Source organism: Typopeltis vanoorti, chromosome 14 (assembly GCF_054136105.1).
Source record: "Typopeltis vanoorti isolate ZY-2024b chromosome 14, IOZ_Tvanoo_1.0, whole genome shotgun sequence".
Taxonomy (NCBI): domain Eukaryota; kingdom Metazoa; phylum Arthropoda; class Arachnida; order Uropygi; family Thelyphonidae; genus Typopeltis; species Typopeltis vanoorti.
This window is the reverse complement of record NC_143562.1, coordinates 74,740,816-74,767,181: the sequence shown is the minus strand read 5'-3', so window position 1 is coordinate 74,767,181 and position 26,366 is coordinate 74,740,816. Positions and strand designations below refer to the sequence as shown.

The 26,366-nt window shown below is 34.8% G+C and overlaps 1 protein-coding gene across 1 annotated transcript in view; it reads right to left on the bottom strand.

Moving 5' to 3' along the window:
* Rich (Guanine nucleotide exchange factor subunit Rich) overlaps positions 1 to 26,366 on the bottom strand; it is a 456,640-nt gene that overhangs the window by 89,357 nt on the left and 340,917 nt on the right. Inside the window, exons 27-28 of the mRNA XM_090404468.1 lie at positions 12,372 to 12,645; positions 3,895 to 4,059 (exon numbers count right to left, since the gene is read on the bottom strand). Coding sequence (XP_090260594.1) covers positions 3,895 to 4,059; positions 12,372 to 12,645 — 439 coding nt within the window. The remainder of the gene's footprint in view (positions 1 to 3,894; positions 4,060 to 12,371; positions 12,646 to 26,366) is intronic.

Below are 26,366 nucleotides of genomic sequence, written 5' to 3'. Positions count from 1 at the left end.
AACTGCACTTCACTTCTCAGCTGCAGGTAATCTGGGTAGAACTAAGATATCTATGCTGTTGGGAGCCCACATGCCTCTAATTCTCATACAAATATCTGTCAGTGCACATGAGTCGGTGTTTGTGTGCTGCTTAATCTCTACTTGCTTTTAGTCATTAATACAGAATGTTATATTCTAAAAATAGTGATCAGAGAAAGAAAGCAGTGCAACAGAATTCAACAAACATGAAGATAAACTTCTTGATTGGCAGGCAATTTCAAGTAGAGTAAGGTACACAAATTTCAAAATGGAGAAAATTGGGCAATGAAATTTATTTCTGCCTATGGTCTGACAGAAGGTTTTAAGATGTGGAGAAATTTTTTTGTCATTAGAGAAGGCAGATTATATAAAAAAACAGAAAAGCTGGTCCTTTTAAACAGCAGAGTATAAAATGAATCCCAGGCATACAGAAATGTTTGGGGAAATTTAAAGAAATGGGCAAAGATGGACTACTTAACATTAGTTTCATGTTCCAACATAAAAATAAGCATACATTTACAATAAATAAGAAAACTCTAATTGACTATATTTTATTAACAATAACATAGTCAATGAGACTTTTCTTATTCCTTTAAATTAATTGTTGATAATGATACTATTACACTAGTTCAGTACACAAGAGTATACAAGAAATTTGAAACTGTGAGTGATCATCAATTAGTTTCAAGTAGGATAAAATGAATATCATATTGAAAAGAAAAAGATGTAAGAAAGCATTAAAAAATAATTAAAGTTTATCAGCTTTTACAAGTGAACTACAGACTGAACTATACAAATATTATTCAAGGAAATGAGAGCATTTGAAATTAAGAACCTGGAAGACTCAGTGGCAAAAATGCTAATTCAGCTAGGTAGGCATGTAGTGAAACTGTCTGCAATGAAAGAAAAATCAGAACTCCATAGTGGATTCAAGAAGTTTAGTTAGCATGTACTATGAATGAATAGGCAAAAAATGTAAGAGAGCTAAACTATATGTAAAAGTAGTTAAATAAATGTCACGGGAAAGACTTTGGGCAAGAATATAGAAGACAAATATCAGAAGTGGCAAAATGTCCTCGAGGCAATATATTGAAAAGTTTGGAAATGAAGAAAAAAAGTACAGTAAAAGGAATCAGAGATGATAAAGGTGACATAAAACTAAGACCAAAGATATTCTGGATATCTAGAGTAATTATAATGAAAGATTTAAATGAAACAAGTAGTGACAGAACTATGGTAGAAAACATTGAAGAATGCAGTAAGGAGTATTTATCAAAAAACTATCAAAAGATCGAAATATAGAAAGACAGACAGAGTAGATGACATTTGACTAGAAATGTTCCAATATGGAGATATTGGAGTTTTACAATGCATAATTCAGAAGAACAAATTCTGAATGACTGGAGTAGAGTAGTTTCAGTCTATAAAAAGGGAAATAAAACTGAATGTAAGAATTGAAGAATAATTCCTCTACTACGCAATGCACATAAAATTTATGCATACACACTCAAAGCCTGTTCTTCTTCAAGAGAAATTTGAAGAAAAAAAAATTGGTTTCAGGCCAAACCAACATTGTCAAGATCACATTTTCACTTTATAACAAACAGCAGAGAAACCATGGGAATTCTGTAAATTTGGAAAAAGCAAATGGCTAGGTACCAAGAAAAAAGCTTTTCAAACCTAACACTACAATTATATAGGATAAATGAAGCCTCATACATAGTCTATATTTAAGTTATAAGTCAGCAGTTAGAACTGAAGGAAGGTGAATATGATATGTTAAATCAGGTGTAAGCAGGTTTAGGTGGGAGATGAATGTCACCACTTGATGTGAGACCACCTCCCCACTTATTGGAGGCTTGAAAAAAGTTCCATGTTTAGTCTCTAGCACTGGATTTCTGGACTATATAAAAAATAAATGAAAAATAGAAAAATATATATATATATAAATTTGATAAAAAATATATCCCAAGTCTGTTCATGGTGCACAATGTCTACAGGTTTGCAAACAACCTTTCATGGATGGGAGCAACATAAAAAAAGCAAGTTGTACTATCACCCCCTCTTATTCATCATTTATATAGATGACACTATGTAAGTGGCATTAAACCTGATATCAGATTCACAGTTATTAACAGCTGTAACAAATTTGGAATGAAAATTAGCAATAAAAAAAAAACTATGAAAACAGATAAGAATATGGAAACTCCAACTACATTCTCAGTAGAGAACCTATGACAACAAAATAAGAGAAGTTAGTATGGTGGAGAGCTAGTTAAATAAATTCATATGGAATAAGAGAAACTAGTCAAAACATTAAAATACAAGACAGTGTTCACACCAGTTTTAACTCATGGATAAGAAATAAAATAGCTGATCAAAGATTGAAGACCACAGATATGGCAGTTTTTGAAAATAACTAACTAAATAAAAAAATAAATAAAATAGGAGAGTGAGCAGTTGCATTAATGGCAGAATCATAATAAAAATGAATTTGACATTATCAGCATTCAAGAGTGTGTTGGCATAGTTAATCTAAGGTGGTGTGACACTAAAAAAAAACAGGAGAGGTTAGGTTAGTAAAAATGACCCAGAGGAAGTCTAAGCTATATTGCTGCAGTTAGAAGTATGAGATCTGACAGTACTGCAGTGATGAAGAGTGACAGGCTAATTTTGAGGAACACTGTTGACAAGATATTACTAATAATATAAACTTAATAGTGTAGTACTCTCATAGTATTCTATACATACTTTGATGTTATGTATTAGAAAACTGATGATCATGATAATTTTACAAGTTTTTTTTTCTAATTGACAATTATGGTTTTTATTATTATTATAAACATCATTATTTTTAAATAATATTTATATTTAAATTCTAATGTTTCATTTTTAAATTCCATGTTCTAAAATACAAAGAGAATCTTTGTTTTGATTCTATTTACAAGATGTGCTTGCAATCAGTAATTGTTCATTTTCAAGCTTCATCATCATTTCAGTTAAAAGAATCCAATTTCGTTAATATTTCACTTGGCATTCTCTTACAAGATGCTCTGAGGGAGCATGCTGAACTTGGTCTTCTGCACAAGATTTTCTAATTGCTATTTCATGCTCCTTGCACATAATCAGGTTCTCATAATTATCAATGTGAATGACTGATAGATTAACCTTGCATATGAGAGAGAAATTTTTGTTATATCAGGTGATGCAAGAAGGTTCAAACATGGATAGACTGACATTAATGATGCAAAACAATCTGGTATAAGAACTTCAATTACTCTGAACAACACAACTTTCGAGCTTGATTTGTATAGAACCAGTTAAATGCTTACATCTGCCGATAGCTATAAGAGAAGCTAGCTACATTCTGTAACAAACATTAAAAACTCATAGAATGGAACAAATGTTCCAAGCATTTTTGGAGGTTATACTGAAAAATAGTTTTCCTCCTTCATCAGTATATTCTGATATGCTCATTTTTGAGAAACAGAAGGATTATGTTCTGACATTTAAGTATAAGTATAATAGTGTATAAGTAATGCAAAATGTTTTACAGAGAAATAAAAAATATCTGAACATCTGAGCAATGCAAGTGACAAGTAAAGCAATTTAAATGGTTTCAAAAATAAAAATGTGGTGGACAATTTAAGGTAAGTAATTTTATTCTAGATCAAGTTAATATGTAAATGTAAAGTATCAAGCACAGTTTAATATTTCCATAAAAGTGGCATTGCTTATTAGCAATTTATTTTTTCTATGTAGAAAAAACATACAAGAATACTTCTTATGACCAATAAATTTGCAACTTTAAAAGAGAATATATATACATCTTTGAGAAGACCATGTTAACATTTCAGAAATTTCATTCAACTTTACCTCTCTTTTTTAAGGAAGGACACTAGCTGGAAATCAAGGTGTGCGGCAAAGTAGCCCAGATCTTTTAGTCGTCCTGCTGATAAAAGTTTTCTAGCATGACGTGCTAAAATAGTATCAATAAAGAAGTCTTCAGCTGTAGATTTTTCCTTTGTTTCTGACATTTGTCTATAAATAATCAAAATCGAATAAGGGAAATTTGCTTAAGATAAATATTGTGATCAAATGCAAAGTAGTACAATATTAAAACATTCAACTTATTAAACATTAAAATTAATGCTCTGATATACCATTAATTAGAGACAAGGCATTAATGGTTACTCCTATGTACATAGTGTCGTGACGACTCTTTTCTGTCGTGTTCTAAATCCATCTAGTTTCAAGTCACTTTTATGAATAATATAACTAATTACGAAATGATCACCGATCCAAAAGTAGGGAAATTTATATTTATACTGCGCCACCCTATTCTTAGATTAGTCTATATAAATAGTAGGATCAGTTCTAAATTAAGTTAGTAGTCATCTCATTAGGCCGAATCATCTATTATCATTTTTACTTGGGGTTCCCGCAAGATTCGAATATTTATGAACGGTGCAATAATAAGGAATTCAGGCAAACACAATATTTAGATCAACAAAATAAAACATTTAATATATGATATGGTTAACAAATACAAGAACTCTATTTTAAAATGGAACTATACAATTAACTTAACACATCTTCTTAGGTCACTGATGCTAATTCAATGTTCTAACTTTCATATACTATTCACAGTCTCAAAAACACAAATCTTCTTATCTCAAGTTAATATAACAATTTCACATTTATTCAGTCTTCACAAATCTATCAGCTCAATGTTTATATTCACAGCAGGCAATAAACTACGTAAGCAATATTCCAAGCAAATATATTCCGGACTTTGAGCGTCGGAGATATATTACAGTTAATGCTAGAATAGAAAAACTTATACAACTACTCTTACCAGACAAATTCTTCAATACATCAAATTATTGAGAGAGCACTTATGAATTAACTTAATTAACATTAGCGGAACACACATAATAAAAATTCTCCAAGTTTAAACTGTACTAGTGTTAGTCGTACTTCACTATTCCAAACAACAGTAATTAGGTACTAATATCTTTTCCTGTTCACTTTTCTCCAAGTAATCAATATAACCTTTTCCTAGGGCAACATAGAATTTAATCGTAATCCAGATTAACTGGAACTAATCAGAATTTTCGCATTGACTGTCCAGTTTCCTTTTATCTGATTACGGCATCAACCTTTCTTCATAACAACAGCAGATTTCGCTTATAACATTAAACTTTATGTTTCACTACTTATAGGTTCACTTCCGAACACTATACTCATAAATTTCTGCCCTGAGGATTTTATAATCTTGGTTCTGCAAAACTCTCTCCTCACTCGCTTAATAATAATTCTTCTCTCCTTTCTGTCTTATCCATGACCTTCCTTCTCTTTCTGCTTTATCTATGACCTTCACTCCCACCTTACGTTCGAACGCCACGCTCTCTCCACTCGTGGTTGTTTACGCGTGCGTCTCCATGACAATATACTAAGCGTAAACATTTCGCCAATGTAATGTATGCTCTATTACTGCTACATGAGTGATTACATAACATTAAATATTTCACAAATAAGAACAACAGAATATTTAAGCTACTTCTTCAACTTTTTGATTACGTATACAGTTAAATATAAAATAACACTTTACGTTACATCATATATATTTGGTTATACAAAATTCTATACCTTTTATTATTTTATAAATTAATAATAGGTCAGGTTTTAAATAAATATTTAATTAGTAATTCTTAATCAAGGAATAATAAATAATTTTATATAAGTCATGATTAATATTTAATAAGCAAATGTTAAATGTGAATGAAAAAAAATAAATTACATAACATAGCTTCATTCACAATTTAACATGATATACCATTAATTAGAGACAAGGCATTAATGGTTACTCCTATGTACATAGCATATATAGGTAACTCTGTTATACATGCTTTTGCATATAGTTTCATTTTGGTACATAAGGACTATGCTGTTTCCTATCCAGGGTGTGTAGAAGCTACTGCAGATGTGCCTTGTTTATTACCTCCACCCATATTATGTACCAATTGCTTTATTGGTCTATGTGGTATTGTCTCTAGCTGTAAAACTTTTGCACCCTTTGAGCAAGATGCCTGGTAAGAAAAAAAAAAAAAAAAAAAAAGGAAACTAAGCATGAAAAGAGGAATGAATGTGAATTAAGACCAAGTGAAGAAAAGGTATAGGAAATCCCATTCTTTAGAGATGAAGTTGGAAGTCCTGAATAGGATTGACACAGGGTGAACGTGGCATTGGCATTCAAAGAGCCATGGGACTGAGTGATTCTACGGTGAGAAATGAATGGTTCTCATTGCAGAACCATCAGCATTATCATGAGATAATGCTGATACAATTCTTAAGAGTGTTCAATCATCCACAAATCTCAACACGACCATAATGAAATCTTGATTAATGCAATTGAGAAAATGGAAAGGATGCTGGCTATATCAATCGAGCATCAGAACCTGCCTTTGTCTGGGGGTTATCATACAAGAGAAGGCAAAAAAAATGTATGAAAATCTAACAAAATATGAAAAGCAACTGACACCTTTTGCTGCAAGTTGTGGGTGGTTCAATCAATCTAAGAGTCGCTATGCAGTTTACAATCTCAACATGAATGGGCAAGACCCATTGTGCAGGTGCAGATCACACTGCCACCAAAGAATTTCATGATCTCTTCAAAGTAAAGATAGCAGAAGGAGGTTACTCACCTGAGCTGAGAAATCAGAGGAATATAACAAGGATCTTTATTCAAGTTTCGTAAAAACTGAAAAAAAAATCTGAAAAAGAGCATATGGATAAGGTTTCAAGAGAAAATCTGTTCAAAATACTGTAATTATAGGATTTAAATTACTGAACACTGTATCAAGTAGTACAAAAGTCAATATTTTGAGTTGTTAGAATTGAAGAAAGTATAGGAAGATGGTCTGATGTCAAATCAGATGTGAGACAAGGGTGGGATGCACACTATGTTCACTGTTATCCATCAACTCATCATCATCATCATCATCATGAGTATCAAGGATTTAGGCCTAGCATGGCCTGTTCCGGCCTTAGAAGTCATCGTTTAAGAGGACGTCCTGGTTTTCTTTTTCCTAATGGCTTGTTTTGGTAATCTTTCTGTTTTCATTCTTTGAACCTTATCCATCAACTACACGAATCAAATTATGAAGGAAAGCAGCATTAGATCTGATATCAAAATTGGAGATGGTAATCTCAGCTATTTACTTTAAACTCTTAAATAAATCCAATGTAAGTCTGTAGAATTCCCTGAATAAATGATGTAACAAATATGGCATGAAAATCAGCAATAACAAGACCAGAATTATGAAAATAATCAGAACACAGAAAACCAACTGCATTTTGGATAGAGAACATACAGAACAAGATGTTTTTATATAATGAAACATGTGGTGAATTCATCACTAAAAAACACACGTACTAACCACAGTGATAAGTTTTAACATGTAAATATTTATACGTAAATAAATATTTCATCCCAAGTATCTTGGGACATCCTCAGTACAGTAATTCAAACAATACTAGGAATAACATACAGTTAGAGCGCATGATTACAATGGAATCTCAATATACATGCATGTTATAGAAATAAATTAAAATATAACTGAAAAAAAAAATGAATAAATAAAATTTTAAAAAAAATTAACATATATAAAGAGACTATTTTACACAATTTTGTATGACAATTTCCCATACTTTAGGAATAATAAGAACGTCGTTGCAGTTTAAATTTGGTCTGTGTAGTAGGGCTTCAGCACTTTCTTTATATAAACATGAACGTTTATATAAAGATCTATGTAAAAGTTTCGACTTTTCCCAATAGATCCTATGGTTTGGGTTTCCAACTCCGTGTTGAGAGAGACCAGATTTCTGTGGTTTGAAAAGACGAATGTGGTCTTGATGTTCCGAGATGCGTTTCTGAACAGATCTACCTGTCTGTCGAAAGTAAGACAAATTGCAGGAGCATGGGATCTCATAAACGCCAGGTAACATCAGAGGTAAGAGTTTGTCTTTAGGAGAAGGTAACAAGTTATAGATCTGGTTGATGGGTTTGTAAGTAGTGGCAAAATTGTATTTCTTCATAATTTTTGAAAAACATTCGGTGATGCCTTTGACATAAGGTATGGGAAAGTGGCTGATGATTTTTGGAGTCGTTTTAAGATTATATCCATTTAGTATGGCGGTATTTTTGATTATTTCTAATTCTTGGTTTAGAGATTCTTCAGAGGAGCAGAATTTGTGTGCTCACCAAACTTAGCAAACCTGTTTCTAGAACACCTGGAAGATAAAATTTTCACATTTGAACCCAAACCAAAAATTTGGCTACGATATGTCGACGACATCTTTGCAGTCTGGGATCATCCTGAACATGAATTACACCTGTTTCTAGATAAAATAAACCTTCTTCACCCTCACATCAACTTTACGCTAGAAAAAGAATCTCCACAGGGTATCTCCTTTCTGGATTTACACATTCAAAGAAAAGAAGACGATTCCATCGCCATGTCTTTCTATTGCAAGCCTACATTTTCAGGTCGCTATATTCACAATTCTTCCGCTCATCATCCATCTCAGAAATTTGGCATCATTAAATCGCTAGTTACCAGCGCACACAAATTCTGCTCCTCTGAAGAATCTCTAAACCAAGAACTAGAAATAATCAAAAATACAGCCATACTAAATGGATAAAATCTTAAAACGGCTTAAAAAATCATCAGTCACTTTCCCACACATCAACCAAGACAAGAAGAAGCCCATAGGGTTCTCATACCTTACATCAAAGGCATCTCTGAACGTCTTTCAAAAATTATGAAGAAATACAAGTTTGCCACTATTTACAAGCCCATCAACCCAGATCTATAACTTGTTACCTTCTCCTAAGGACAAACTCTCACCTCTGATGTTACCTGCCGTTTATGAGATCCCATGCTCCTGCAATTTGTCTTACTTTCGACAGACAGGTAGATTTGTTCAGAAACGCATCTCGGAACATCGAGACCACATTCGTCTTTTCAAACCGCAGAAATCTGGTGTCTCTCAACACGAAGTTGAAAACCCAAACCATAGGATCCATTCGGAAAAGTCGAAACTTTTACATAGATCTTTACATAAACATGAAAGTTTACATAAAGAAAGTGCTGAAGCCCTACTAAACAGACCAAATTTAAACCGCAATGACATTCTTACTATTCCCTAAAGTATGGGAAATTGTCATACAAAATTGTGTACAATAGTCTCTTTATATATGTTTTTATTTTTATATATTTTTTATTTTTATTCAGTTATATTTTAATTTACTTCTACAACACGTTACTGCATGCATATTGAGATTCCATTGTAATCATGTGCCCTAACTGTATGTTATTCCTAGTATTGTTTGAATTACTGTACTGAGGATGTCCCAAAATACTCGGGGTGAAATATTTACATATTAAAACTTATTACTGTGGTTAGTACGTGTGTTTTTTAGTGATATAGAACAAGTAAAATGTTGCAGCTATTTAGGCACACTTTTTTTTTAGTGAAGATAGCAAATAAAATATGGAAATAGACAAAAGAATAAGTAAAGCTGGTATTTTGAGGAGGAAGATGAATAAATTTATGTAATAAGGGAGAAATTAGCCAAAAAAAAATACTTAACTAGTAGTATACAAGATAATACTCAAGCCAATTTTAACTTATGAATCTGAGGGTTGGTCAGAATACATTTGATCAAAGACTAAACACCATAAGAGTAATAAGAAAAATCAGAAGACTAAACAGATAGTGCCAACAGCAGAATCATATAAAAAATTAAGATATTAGAAAGGAACATGACATTCTTAACATTCAGGAATGTGTGAGCAGAGCTAATCTAAGGTGGTATATCATCATCAAATTCCTGACATGTACCCTCAAGGAGTGTACAGGATATGATAGTACTACATGAAAAGTTTACATCATTACTAACTTCCTATCTACAATTTTCCTCCAAATCAGTCTCTTACTTGTCAAAATTCCAACATTATCAGATCTTATATTTCTATCATCTAAGGCACTTTGTACCATATCAATCCATCTATATCTTGGTCTTCTTCTGGGTCATTTTCCTGCCAACCTGGCGGAGAAAACTTGTTTTACTAATCTTTCCTCGCCATTCTGTTTAAGTGATCATAATACCTGAGATTAGCTCTGCTAACGCATTCCTGGATGCTGACAATGTCAAGTTTTTTCCTAATATCCTAGTTTTTAATATGATATTGCCATTGATGCCATCTGCTCACAGCTCTAATTTTTCTCAGGACTCTCATATCTGCATTCCCTAGTCTTTGGTTAAGTGCTTTACTTCTGACCCAGCTCTCAGATCCATAAATTAAAACTGGTTTGAACATGTCTTGTATATTACAGCTAATTTAGTGTTCTGACTAATTTCTCTCTTATTACATATGAATTTATTCAGTTGACTTCCTACCATACCAGCTTTGTTTATTCTGTTGTCTATTTCCATATTTAATTTACCATCTTCAGTAAAAATCGTGCCTAAGTAGCTGAAATGTTTTACTTGTTCCACAGGTTCTCCATTCACAACACAGTTGATATTTTCAATGATTCTGCCTATTTTCATTGTCTTTGTCTTTTTATTGCTGACCTTCATACCATATCTATTACAACAGTTATTCAATTTAGTCAGGGAATCTTGCAGACATAGCAGATTTATTTAGAAGTATAACATCGTCTGCATAAAGCAAAGAGCTGACATTAACATTGTCCAGTTCCCAATTCTCATATTTGCCCATATCACTCTACTTGAGACTGCCTGCCATTCAAGAAGATTAGCCTCATATTTAGTGTTGAATACTGTGGCTACTCCTTCTTTTCCTTGATTTTCATTGTCTGAATATAACATTTTATATTTATTGCTCAGAAATATCTGACTAGTTTTTGTCTTTTTTGTTTCTGTCACCCCTCATATCAATCTGGTACTTATCTAATTCCTCAGCTAGCTCCATTTCTTTGCCAATCATGCTTTTTATGTTGATAGTACCGATCCTCAACTCTGGTGATATTGAGTTGAGGTGTGTTTTAGGGTTTGTTCCAGTAGCTGACTTTTCGCTGTTCACCCTGGTTCCCTGGTGAAAACAATGGAGGCCTTATTTAACCGGCGACACCTCAGCCGGCATGAAATTTTGTCATGTTGTACCATCATTCTGTATTTTGGTTTAAGCCAATAAGAATACAATTTGGTCAGCCAAAGAACAAATTGTCAGCCCATCCTTGTTCGTTCAGTATCTGGGTAGACAACTAACAGGGTGCACTATGAGAAGGTGATGATTGGACATTAGGTCAGAAGCCTGGTCAGTTCTCTGGATTCCTTTAAAGACAATGTGAAGGTCTTCTCTCAGTTATACAGCTTTGACCCTTAACCAGCATCACCAGGAATTTGATGATGACTAATAATAGGTGAATTATCTGTTGGAACTTTTTTTTATATATTTCTGATGTAAGGCTTTATCGGATGCTTAAGGGTTGAAGCTGTATAACTGAGAGAAGACCTCCACATAGCCATTAAAGGAATGCAGAGAGCCGACCAGGGCTTCTGACCTAATGTCCAATCATCACCTTCTCATGGTGCACCCTGTTAGGTGTCTATCAGGATACTTAACAAAAGAGGATGTGCTGACAATTTGGGATTCAGTACCTATTATTAGTACCTATATTCATTGCCATGATGACCAGTGCAGAGACAGATGTTTTTGATGCAGATGTGATTTCTTAGAAATATGTCAAAGAAAGTAAGACTGTAAAGCAAATATCTGTCAACGGTGTGTATTCATAGGCAGATCTGTCCTTTTTGCAAAGGATAAAAATGTAAGTTTCTTGGAGGAGAAAAACTCACATTAACAGATAAAGCACTAACCCTGACTCTGGGTTGCCAGAGTCAGTGGTGAGTGCTTTATCTGTTAATAGGCTCAAGCAGAGGTATGGTAGACTATGTGGATAGATTGGGTCTCCTGCGATGAGTCTTCAGACTCCATGGAGGTGCCCATATAATAATAATAACAACAACAATACAATTATGTAATGCTGTTTAGTCACCTTGATGTACTAATGTATTCAAAGTCTGAATAACTAGCTTGACCATGTGAAGGATGAATAAATGAGAGATCATTACATTTAGATGCTATATCAGAACTGGTTGTTTTAATAATAAGCAAAACTTCAAGCAACTGATAAATGCTTAAAAATTTGGAGTATTTGGATACTGGGTTAACCAGACAATGTTGTATAACTTACTGTTTAATAACAATAATAATTAATATATAGCCCAACTATTTAAACCTAAAATTTTAAAATACCTTTTTCTTGGAATAGTACAAGGATCACTTGCTTTATGTAAATCTTGGTGTGAACTATGACCTGAAGTATCTGCAGTACTAATGGGTGATGACTTGGAAGCAAGGGCAACATTTCCACTGTATGTGCGACCTCGGCTAAATGAAACAGTTCCTAAGACAAAAGACAGATCATCTTCTGTTGGACTGACTGGAGGTGTTGAATGGGGAAGACTATATTTGTTCGAAGATCCAAAAGCTATGGAAGCTCTTGGTGCAGACTCAGCATCATTTGGATCTAGAGAAAAGAAATAAAGCATGAAAAGATTTTTCCAACCCTATCAGTTTCACTGAAATCATAAAAGCATGTCCCTATCCATTGTTAATGAAGGATTAAATACATTTTTATCATGCTGATAATTTCATCCCTTATGCTTTTGAAACTTGGAAGGGAGTTGCCTCTGCTGATTCTCCATATTATGAATCTATGCTCTAAAAAAGAACACTCGAACCTGACCTTTGTTTTATTAATTCATGCTTGTTCAAATATTCCAATACTTCTGAATAAGAAAAATATTTATGGTGCAAACAGTGGAAATGAGTTTTTAGTGTCAGAAATTTAAGTCCTTTTAAATTTGAGATACTCTCCAAAGAATGCAATGTCACCCTAATCTAAGCCACAGTGATGGTCTAAAAATTTCATAATTCTGGGAAATGGTGATTTTAAATTCTTGCTTATAATCTAATATTATTCTTAATATGTATAAGTACTTCTTGTGCAAATAGTTTTTAGCGCGCACGCACACACACACACACAGATTTATAGGTTAATTTTTTTATTCTTTTATGTGTACACTTTTTATGCAAAAGTTATTATCTAATGTTTATTTTATTCCCAATGTAGTAAATTTTTCTTTTTAAATTTTCTCATTGCATATGCTCAAGTTACACTGAGCATGTGCAAGCATTACTTCAGAAACAGTCAGGACTAGTTAATTGGAAGACAGTTCTATTCTTACAGGACAATGCAAAACTTACCTGGGAGAATTGTTTGGCCTGCAGCAAGAAATTGCAGTGGACAATACCAGCTTTGGTCCACATAGCATAGTCTTCTGGGGATGAATTCATGCCTTTGAGGTGTGCGGTACTGAATTGTTTGGTGACAACCAACGATAGGTTCGCTTCCTACTAGAGTACAAGATCCATTTTTCATCACAAGTAGGCAATAATCCAAAAACAGCTCGTTTTAATGATGTGAAAGAAGTGAAGAACAAACTGATAGCCTTTGAAGTTTGTCATCTGGTAATGCATGTGGGACCCATTTGCTTAGCTTCCATGATTTTCCCAGTTGATGCAAGGGTAAACAAATTGTTTCATGACTCATGTTAAACATTTGTGAAAGTTCTTGACGTTAATCTTGAATTATTTTCAACAGTGGTACGTAATTCTTCATTATCAATAAGGGAGGGCCTTCCTGAATGTGATGCATCTTCAAGTGATATATCACCAGAAACAAACAAAGACTGGGTTGCAAAAATGTGGTTTATTATTACAATTGTACAACTTAATTGTTATCCCCTAACATACTCCTCTCCGCTATCTATACACCATTGCATACGAATTTTCCATTGTTGGAAGCAGTGCTGCAAGTCATCAGGTGTTATCCACTTTAATAGTGCTGCTATTTTCTCCTTTACCTCATCCACTGACTAAAAATAGGTACCCTTCAATGAAGATTTCAACTTTGGAAAAAGGTAAACAAAGAGACAATCGATGCAGTGGAAAACTCCCACATCACCGAGAATGAAAAAAGCAAGTCAAAACGAAGGTAAAGATGATCGTGTTTTTTTTTTTTTTTTTTTTTTTTTTTTTAATATCAATGGCATGTAATGGTTGAATGGGTACCAGAGGGTCAGACTTTATTACCTTGAAGTTCTGGCCAAGCTGAGAGAACGAGTGAGGAAGAAGAGACCTGAGTCTCTTCTTCCTCACCTGAGTCCACCTTACTTGCCAGACTTAGCTTCATGTGACTTTTATCTTTTTCCAAAGTTTAAATCTGCAATGAAGGGCACCCATTTTCAGTCAGTGGATGAGGTAAAGCTGAAAACGGCAGTGCTACTGAAGCAGATAACATCTGATGAATTGCAGCACTGCTTCCAACAATGGAAAATTCGTATGCAACGGTGTATAGATAGAAGAGGGGAGTATGTGGAAGGGGATAACAATTAAGTTGCACAATTGTAATAATAAACCACATTTTTGCAACCAGTCTCGTTAATTAATAGTCACACCTCATAATGTACCTTTTTTTCAGGGTCCACAAAACTTAAATAACTTTATAATATTCCCATGATTTCTCAAACTATTGGTCTTTAAGTTAAAATTTGATCCTAACAGCATTTATTTGGCATGAAGCTTCTTATTGAAGGTGCTTGTACAAATTTCTCTATATCACTCTGTAATTTTCATGTTCAGTTTTACATCGCTCTTTACAACTTGGTTCTTTGAGAGCTCTATTTCAGTCATCTGTATTCAACCTTTTTTTGAACAAGCCTTTTGAATTATGAAGTGCTGTCACTGTAAAACTTTTAGATCCCCATATTTCAGTATTTCTAGTCAAAAGTTATCTAGTATGGCTACCTTTTCAGATTTCTGATGGCTTTTCTCCTAGCATTGATATGTACTCCTGACTGCATTCCTCTTGAACATTTTCCACCATGATTCTGTTATTTCTTGTTTATCAATCTTCCAGATGTCTAGAATATCTTCATCTTACTTTTATCACCTCTGATTCCTTAACAGTACTCTTTCCTCCATTTCTAAGCTTTTTAACGCCTCCAGAACAACTGTAATCTTTTTGATATTTGTCCATATTCTTGCCAAAGGTCTTCTATGACTTTTGCTTATTTATTTTTACCCACAGCTTAGCTTACATTTTTTTTTGTATTCTCTCAAGCTACACACTGACTTACTTGTAAGGAACTTTTGATATGCTTTCTTCTTTTCCAGGACTGCCTTGCTCCCCGAGTCCACCATAGAGTTCAGATTTTTTTCTGTTCTTGAAGACTTCAAACCACAACAACAACAAAAAATGAAACTCATCAAAATTTGAGGGAATGTGTAATAAATCAACTATGTTCTCTGTGATCAACCTATAAAATAGGTTATGTATTTGATAGTTTTAGGCAGAATTTTTAATGAGGAATAAGAAATTAAATACAGAAATAGATACAATAGGTAATGCTTACTTTGAGACCAAAAAGCATTATGGTAAGAGATTTTGCAATTGGCGAGCAATGATGAAATCTCTTTCTGCAGTCTACCCCCCCCCCAATAAAATTATCTAAATGTTATTCTAGGAATATGTTGAACACTCTCATGTAACAGTTACTTTAGTATATTGACTACTTTCTCTCTTATTTCACATAAATTTATTATTATTATTACATAACACCTCCAGGGAGTCCAAAGATTCATCGAGGGAGGGCACCTACTCCACAACTCTCCGTCTCCACCACTCCACCAACCGCAACTACCTTCATCATCTATACCAACGCCATCTACCACCGACTACTACCACTAGTATTTTCACAGACAATCACAAACATCCATGCCCTTGTTTATTTAGTTCTTCATTTTCATATTTATTTTACATCTTTAATAAAAAAAAAATTTTTAAAAATTGTGCATAAATAGCTGAATTGCTTTACTTGTATGTATTTCTGATTTAGGATTCAGGTAATACAGAGGTAGTGGCTGGAAAGTTCTGAAAAACACCTAGAACAAAAATGATATAAAAGCAACAGATATAACCACAAGAAAGAACATACTAAGCAGAGTTATGAAAGTAACTTATGTTCTTATATACTTGTACATTCTTTCTTGTGATTATATCAGTTGCTTTAATATAATTTTTGTTGTAGGTGTTTATCAAAACTTTCCAGAGGCCCCCCCCCCCCTCGTGTGTGTGTGTGTGTGTATATATACACATATACACAGTTGGGTCTCTTTTTATGCGTAGATACGTTCCACAGCCTATAAAAAAATGCACAAAAAAGGCCTAACTTATGTTGAAAAATCAGGGATACGTTCCATAATTTTCTAAAACCACATAAAACCGAAGCAATGAATTAAAATAAACCTAAAATCGCATAAAAAAAGTTTATGAAAATTCAGGAAAATAAGATTGCCTAAGTTTGTTTTAAAGCTTTATTCATTTAATTTTATTGAAAAGTAAAAAAAAAAATTTTTTTAACATTTGTCATCAGAATTATCATTGCTATTATCACTTTCTTCACCAGAAGAGATAGTCAGCGCATCAGATCTGTATGGTAAAAGGCAATGGTTCTTCACAAACAGAATTAGCTTCATCCTCGTTCTGTGCTGATTTTTTCCTTCTGACAATGTAATCGGTGATTAAACTTTGTGATGATGATGATTTCACTAATTTCACAAAAAATACAGCTCGCGATATCCAGACATACAGTTCTTCAGCTCACGTTGGAATTTAAAGGCTCGTTCAGAATTTGTGTCATTAACAAGAAAATGATTTTCCAATTTATTGCGCAGTTCAAGACCGTCTTGAATTATATTTGCAGTGAGGGGGACAGGTTTTTCTTCCGCTTCACTATTGTTTACTGGATCTTCGATGATATTTAAAGTTAATTGATATCCAATAATATCATCACCACTTAAGGCATTATCTGCAAGCAATTCGTCTACATCATTCTGGCTAAATGTATCAAAACCTTCTCCACCAATTTCATGTGCCAATGTAATGATTTCAGCTGATTATGTAGATGGTTGCACTGTTTGCAATACATCCAGGCCAAGCTGCTTTCCAGCAAGCATTTAAACTTTGTGGTCTTATGTCAGCGATAGCAGATGCAACATGATTTAAGCAGTCCAAAACAGAAATTTTTTTCCAAACATCAGTTACTCTTAATGATTCATTTTCTAGTTTATCCAATATAAATCGAAAAGTGTGCTTAACGTAATATTTTTTAAAAGTAGCAATTATGACTTGATCTAATGGCTGAATAATGCTTGTTGTATTGGGTGGAAAAAAACACTACCTGCACATTTGTATGTTCTAAATGCGGATGACTTGGTGCATTGTCAACAATTAATAAAACTTTAAAATCGAGAGCTTTTTGCTTCATGTATGTTTCCACTTCTGGTACAAAGCAATTATTGAACCATTCAGTAAACACAGCAATTGTTACCCAGGCCTTTGTATTAGACATCCAATGTACCAGCAGCTGTTTTAGATCTGTCTTTTAGAGCACGTGTGGTCTTAGAAATCGATTTACTAGGAGCGGTTTCAACATTCGATCTCCTGATGCATTGCTACAAAGTAACAACGTTACTCGATCTTTGCTTGCTTTAAACCCACTTGCTTTTTTCTCAGACTTTGCGATGCAAGTTCGACTAGGCACTTTCTTTCAAAACAATCCTGTTTCGTCTACACAAAACACTTGATCAGGACAATATCCACCATCTTCAATAATTTTGGCTAACTTCTCTTGAAAATTTTTGGCTGCTTTCTTCATCTGTTGCTGCAACCTCACCTGTAATCTTCACATTATGAAGTGCATTCCTTTTTAAAAACCCAGTTTACCATCCTTTGCTAGCCGAAAATTCTTTATCAGCCTGGGAAGCGGAAGTAGACGGCTCCAATTGCTTCATCTGTTCATAAAACTGAAGAGTTTTTTCTTTAATTAAATAACCACTTATAGGAATTCTTCTTTGAGTTAATTCTTAGATCCAAATTACGAGCGCTCGTTCCGTGTTTTCTAATAAAGTATCTCTTGAGTACGATGATAATTTGCCACTTAGTTTTGTACCAGAAATGACATATTTTCTTATTGCGACTTCATTCTTTTTAATTGCTCTTATAGTAGATTTGCCTAAATTAAAATGTTTACCAATCACCGTAGATCCCTCTCCTTTTGCTAAGCGGTCTAAAATTGCAATTTTCATTTCCAAAGAAATTGCTTTTCTTTGGTGTTTTTTTCCCTTCATTGGGCCAAATTTAAATAATAATTAAATAATAATTAATGATCAATTATTAATTAATAATAAAAATCAGCTTAATTAACAATTAATTATTAATGAATACATTACAAAATAACCAAGGTGTTCCATGAAAATTTCAGGATTTGTGAAGTGTTTCTGTCGTAGGAAAAGTTTGGGAAATGCTGGATTACCCTATTATCAGAATGGATTCTCCTTCTGTTGACGTGTGCAGAAGTGTCGAAAGGTCTCGTATCTGTGGTCGTGCACCACATAAAAAAGATCTGCATAAAAAGAGGTGTGTGTGTGTGTGTAACCCAAGTAGTGAGTTATGCTGGCTCCTATGTGACTGTACATCCAGGAGGCTGCACACATTTTTCCATTCAAATTTCTACCATTGTTATTCTGCTCACAGAGATCTCCGAGTTCAGCTCTCTGGTCACAGTAAATCTTGAGGATTCTAATACTTGAACATTAACAGGTTTATTGTATGAAAAGGAGGATTAGAGTGTACTGTCATCAGCAAAGTGCTATAGATAGGATTGAAAGTCTGTGAGAGCAGGTTATTTATGTACAAGAGAAAGAGAGTAGGTGAAAGAATAGAGCCCCGGAGTACTCTACATTGATGGGGAAATCTGAGCAATCAGTGAGAAAGTTGGTGATCCAGTTGCAGAGTGGAAAAGGCAGACCATAGGATGGCAGTTGGGTGAGTAAGCCCCTCAAGCCAAACCGAATCAAATGCTGAAAGTTTATTTTTCACTTGGTTAGACTATAATAAATTTATTTTAATTCTTTATCCAAGTGTGAGCAAAAGGTGTTGTACTACCTTACCTCAGTCCTGAAGATACTTTCAGGCTTAAACTTTGTTTGCTCACACTTGGATAAAGGATTAAACTAAATTTACCAATCAAATGCCTTTGAGATGTCGAGGGCAACCATGTGAGTTTTTCCAAATTTCTCCATGGCTTGAGTCCATATGTGGGGTGGTGAAAGCAAGAAGATCAGCTGTAGATCGCAAGTGGGAATCCATACTGCTGGTCACTCATTAGTTGGTGGTTGATGACCTTCTGCATAGTTTTTGAAAGAACAGACGTGAGAGCAACTGAACAGTAGTTCGGTGGTTGACTTTTGTCACCTTTCTTTGGGATGGGCTGGATGTGGACCTATTTTCATGTTGTGGGATAGATGCCAGTTGAATAGGATAAACTGAAGAGGCGATACAGGATAGGTGTTAGTTCTGGGACAGAATATTTTAACACAATAGGTGGGATGCCATCAGGACCAGATGCCCTGTTTGTGTTCAGGTTGTAAGAATTCTTTGGATTTCTTTTTGTCAGAAGACAATGGAAGACTAAAATTGCCATTTTTTGTGGAGTGGAGGGAACTTTGCCTGGGCTATCAATGTAGGAATTGGAAGAGAAGAGTGATGCAATTCAGTTGGTCTTGTCTTTTGGTGAGGTGACTACATTACCATCTGGATGTGAGAGTGGTGGAAACCTGGGTGGGCAGAAGATGCACCCAATGGCTTTGCAAGGGACCAGAAGGAGTGATTGCTATTTGGGCAGGAGGCACATTTGCAGCATTTGGCCCTTTCAAAGTCTGACTTTGACTTAGTGATGATTGTATTACAACTGTTGTGGGCTGCAGTATAGGTAGAGAGGAAAGATCGAGTTTTGATCTTGAGCCATTTATAGTAAGCAGAGGTTTTTTTTCTTTTACAGCACTGGAACACTTTTTTGAGAACCAAGGCTTGGGCAGTGGCTGAGAGTTTCAACTGAAATAGGGGATGAGAGCCTTCATAACAGAAATCATCCCTGTGAGGATGATCTGTTATTCGGTGTGAGTAGATGTTAGGATCAGAAGAACTGAAGCAGTAGTTGGACCATGGGAAGGAGAAATAGAAGTCCTTCCAATTGGCACTCATGTAGTGCTAAAGGACACAAGACTGTGAAGTGGTGGGTATGGGTTGTTCTGAAGCAAAAGAGACTTGTATGAGGTTGTGGTCCAGGTTTCCAAGAGGAGAACTGACAACCACAGTATACTTAGAAGGGGGAGCTGGTTAGGAAGAGGTCAAGTGTGTTGGCAAATTGGAGGGGTTGTTGTCTGGTATTCTGGTGGGAAGATTGATTATCTGAGATAGGTCACTGCGGATGGCGAACACCTAAGCATCCATGCGTGCATGATTGGTGAAGTAGAGAAAAGGAACCGGTATGAGTTGTGGACATGAAGTCCCCAAGAAGGATGACCTCACTACTACAGTACTTAGACTGTAGAAAGTAGAGCTTTAGAGAGAAAATTGAAGAGGTCAGAGTGGTTGATGGAGTTTGGAGAGCGATAGAGGGAGCAAATGAAAAGGGCAGGTTGATTTGAAAGAAAAGTTTGAGCCAAAGCAGGTCAAATAGTGGCGATTCGAGAATTTGTAGTCTATGGCATGTCGGTTCTCACAAATGCAAAGTGTTCCTAGTGGTAGAAAGAGCTATGTAACGTGTAGTTTGGGCAGGTGAGGTGTACAGTGGCAGCCGAGGTTGTCAGTTGGGGGGTTCTTGAATGATATTTGAGTTTACAGTTTACCTAAGTTCAGAAAGCTGCTTAACTTTGATTCTTTTAAAAACTTTCTTATACACTTTTTCCTTTCAATATGATGTCCAATTTTATCTTGCTCAAAACTAAAATCATGCTTGATTTGACATTGATAGGTCAAGGCACCAGAATGATTACATCCTTGCTCTCCAGCAGTGGTAGACAAGTATCTCTGTTGTGCATACTTGTGCTAAAGCAGATTGTGGTACAGACCATCAGCTAGTAAGAGCCAAAGTAATACTAAGACTAAGAAAACTTCCAGGTCAGGTGCATCCCACTAGATTGGATGTTAAGAGTAATTCCTAGTGGATTCACAGAAGAAAATCAACTCGGTTGGATGATTTTTTGGAGACCAATGAGGAGAACTCACCAGAAATGCTTTGGGAAGGAGTCAAGGTGATAATACAGAGTACAGCGAAGAAGTATCTCGGCCCAATAAAGAAGACCAAGAGACCCATAGATATCAGATTTAACATGGGAACTAATCAAAAGAAGGCAGTTGGAAAAACAAAGAGACACAGGGACAAGAATACAAGAGATTACATAGAGAAGTGCCATCAAGCAGGACAAGGAAAAGTTCTATACTAATAAATGTGAAGAAATAAGAGTTCCAGATGAGGAAGCACAATTATAAAAGGATGTTTTATTTAGTTTGTGACTTAAAGCACAAGTTTAAGTCTAAATTGAATGGCATCAAAGACAGGAATGGAGCATTACTAACAGAAGAGTTGGAAATCAAAATCAGATGGAAAGAATACTGTGAGGAACTGTACAGTAGAGTGGATAAAGAAAATGTGGAGCCCTCTCACCAGGAAAATTTTGATTTAGAACCTCGTCCACGTAGGCATGAAGTTGAAAGAGCAGTTAAGCAGCTCAACAGCAATAAGGCCCCAGGTGCAGATGAAATCCCAGCAGAGTTAATTAAGGCCACATGGGATGGAGGGATAAGAGTGTTTCATAGATTGATTACAAGGATACAGGAGACAGGATCATGGCCTAGAGACTGGAAGAAGTCGATTTTCATACCACTGCATAAGAAAGGTGATATGAAAGCATGCAAGAATTATAGAACTATTAGTTTAATATCTCATGCAATCAACATTTTATTGAAGATCATACTAAATAGGATTGAGGCCGAAGTTGAGGCAGAGATGCCTGAGGAACAAGTAGGTTTTAGGAAAGGTAAGGGCACCAGAGATCAGATCCTTTGCCTTAGACAGATCATAGAAAACATAAAGAATTCAGACTCCCTCTGGTAATGTGTTTCTTAGACTACTCTAAAATTTTTGACTGTGATGAGCATGTGAAACTGTGGGAAGTAATGAAAAGAATGGGTTTTCCTCAACACACTAACAGGTTGATAGCCAACTTGTATAGGGAGCAAGAAGTCACAGTAAGAACAGGTGTTGGATTGACTGACTGGCTTCAAGTTGGAAAAGGAGTTAGGCAAGGATGTTTACTTTCTCCTTACTTGTTTAGTATATATGTGGAGGACATTATGCATGAAGCATTGGATGAGCACAGGACAGGAATTAGGATAGGAGGTAGATTGATCAATAATCTGAGGTACTGTATGCTGATGATACAGTACTCCTTTGTAATGACATGGAAGAACTAGGACTAATTCTTGACAAAGTTAACAAGATCAGTAATAACAGAGGACTTCTCAATCCTAGCAAGATAAAGATTATGGTTCTCAAAGGAAATACAAACAGAGAAGCTCTTGAGAAACAAGTGTACCTTAATGGAGAAAGAATTGAGGAAGTCAGCAAGTTTGAGTACCTGGGATCCATTATTAATGTGAAGAATTGCTATTCAGAAGACATCAGAAAAAGGTGAGGAATGGCTAAAACAACAGTCAGAGACCTGTCTAAAATCTGGAAGGATGGATCTATCTCCATGGGAACAAAGTTGAAGATTTTGGATATAGTAGTTTTTCCAACAGCAACTTATGGATGTGAGACTTGGAACCTAAAGAGGTCATAAAAAACGAATATCTGCTTTTGAGATGTGGTGTTACAGAAGACTGTTGAGGATATATACTAAAAGGCATACAAATGAATGAGTGTTAGAAAAGATCAGTAAACTTTAAGGCTCCTTAGGGATATTGACAGAAGAAAGTTAAAATATTTTGAACACATAGAAAGGATGGAAGGGGGACTTCTCAGAACAGTAATAGAAGGTATAGTTCCTGGAAAAAGAGGAAGGGGTAGACCATCAATGAGATGGATGGATGGTGTGTGTGTGTGTAGAGTGACTGATCTTCAGAGAGTTGAGGCTGCCAGAAAAGCAAACAACAGGGATATATGGCGAGGCCTGGTGTGGCACATCACCGAGAATCGGAGTGACCATACGGCATCTGTAGATGCCCAGTAAACATAGAGAGAGAGAGAGAGAGAGAGAGGGAGAAACTCATGTTAGAAGCTTAAAGGAGTGAAACAGCACTGAGAAAGGATTTAAAATGTTTAATTCTTCCAATATTTCTTCTCAGTCAATGAGACATCATCAACAAGTACAATATAAGACTTGTAACACACATAGGCAACACAAAACTAAGTGAAAACGTGTGAGAAAGACTAGAGTCCTAACTAGGTGGGATGCCCTCTCTGGGAACCTGTTAGCAGCCTAGAATGTAAACTGGGATCTTGAAATATTAGTTTTTCCCATATTCTGAGAAGTTTATGCACTAATATTCCCTTCAACGATGCCTTATCACTTATAAAGGAAATGTTTCCTTCTGATATCGCTAATCTGTTTTCCTTTGCTATCCCTTCTGGATATTTCTCTAGAAAGCACACAATTCATAAACAAACAGAAAGCACCTCTATGGGTTCTCCCTACTGCCATTTTTTTTTTTATGGAATATTTTGAAAAACAAGCTCTTAACTCAGTCCATCTCAAACCTTCTATCTGGTTAAGATATATGGATGATGTGTTCTCCATTTGACCTCATGGTCCAGACACATTAGATTCGTTCCTCTCTCACTTCAATAGTCTTTGCCCTAGATCTAGTTAACCATAGAAAAAGAAACTAATAATAGTTTAGCCTTTCTAGACACCTTGTAAAATGCCTATCCAATGGTAACCTGCCCTTTTTAGTATACAGGAAACCCAACTGCAAATACATTCACAAACTTTTCCATCATCCCCACCCCCCTCAACAATATGGTATCATTAAAACACTAATCAATAGAGCCTATAACCTTTCTTCCAATGAGTTCTCCTCCCTTACAGCAAAACTTAATCATATATACCACAGTTTCTTATCTAATGGTTACAGTTCCCACAGTATCTTAAAAGTAAATTCTTCCCCCCAATCCTTGACCTTCCCTTCAGAAAGATTTTAGTAATGCTATCATCATCCCCTATGTCTGAAGCACTTCAGAAAAAATAGCCAGAATCTTAAAGAAATATAATCTCTGTATGGCTTTCAAGCCCCACCAAAAGCTTGCTATCTTTATACATTCTACTAAAGATCAGCTCCTTCCTTCCTGTGTGTGTGTGTGTTAGGAGAATATAAAGTCCCCTGTTTCTGCAAATTGGTCTACCACGGACAGACAGGTATAGATCGGCCAACATCTGCATGGAAGAACACAAAAAATAGATCTGCAGTCATAACCATGGTCAATTGGGCCTTGCAGACCATGTTTTAGATATGGTTCATAGAATCAATTGGAAAAAGAGCACCATGCTCCACAAAGTAAATTTAGAAGATAAAGACTTTTTGGAATATACAACTACTCTCAGAAATCAGCCTAATTTGAATAAATTGGTTGTATTAAACTTCCCAAAATGTGGAAAACACCAAGACTTCAAGATCCAAGATTACATCCTAGGCCACTTAGAGGTGTCCACCTAGTTAAGACTCTAATCTTTCATCTATGTATATTACTTAGTTTTGTGTGTGTGTTACAAGTCTCATAACTCCCTAACAATGTCTCAGTGACTGAGATGAAATATTGGAAGAATTAAATAATATTTTTAATCATTTCTCAGTGCTGTTTTACTCTATTAAGCCTCTAACATTGATTTCAAATCCTCTGTATACTCTTATTTATGTGGCAACATGGTGTTAATAATGACTTGTCCATGTCCTGAACTGAAATCCAGCAGGCACTTACTATTATTATTAGCTTTGCTCTTTTCTCCAAATTTTCTAACAACATTTCTTTATCTACTATTTATTTTGTGCAGTTCAAGTTTCCAACAAGACCAACTTTTCCTTATGTCAGCTGTCTTCTCTGCTTAGTTTAAAAATATTAATTTTTATTTTTGTTTATGAAGAACACAAATACATTTTCCACTTTTTACATTATCCAGTATTCTATTGAAAATAATATTATATAAGAAGCTATATCTAAAACTTAATAGTATAATGTATAATTCAATTATACATCAAACTAAAATCAAGTAGATTATACATTAATATCATGAAGGATATTATGTATCCATTCTTGTTATAGGCAGATATAGAAACTTTTAAAGTTTAAAAATTTACTTGAGAGTTTATGATAATATAATGTTTAATACTGAATTACCTTGGTTTACACTACTTAAAAGACATGGACTCCACCCCAGAGTCCACATATTTGCCTTTTATTAATGCTTTTAAGTTTCACTGGCATGACGAGTTGTTTCGAACTCTTCATTCTCATCACAGACCAGGACAAAACCTCAACAGGCAAAGAATCCTGGTTTTAATACCATAACCATCCCATGTCAGTCATATATATTTTTATATAACATTTTTCCATCATTTTTGGAAAGTTAAAAATCATGTACAGTTTTTGTTGTACTGCTGATAGTGAACTTCTGTATGAAAAAAACAGACTCACTAAACTTGCTATGGCTTGGAAAAAGATATTTAATTTATCAATAATCATAAAAATTTACATTTTAAAAATATACCATACAGAATCTGTGATAAGGAGGGGAAAAAAATTAAATGATATAATGCTTGAAATTTTGGAAACTGATCCAAATGATGCTTATTGTTCTAATAGAAGCTGAAGTTTTAATTTTTTAATTTTTTTAAGAAGCATAAAGTATCTATACTTCTCACTAAAAAAAAGCAACATGATGTTTGTACTAATGTGGAGGTATATATGAATTTTTTTTTTGTGTCAATCCACCCATGAAAGGTACATCCTATAGTGTACTTAGTACTGTGGGACAGGCTATGGGCTAAATAATCTAAACATCCTAATCCACAGATCAAACATAGTGTTTTTTTTTCCAAGCAATTTCATATCTCTGATAAGTAGAGATGGGTCTCAAACAAATGTTTTCTACTACCAAATGATGCTTGCAAACCATCCATGCCATAGTGGAATTTGAAACACAGCCCGTTTAGAGAGCAGAAATACCATTTGGGCCATTTGAAGCTATGGCAGAAGCAACTAAGGCTATGAGGCCAGTGGATTG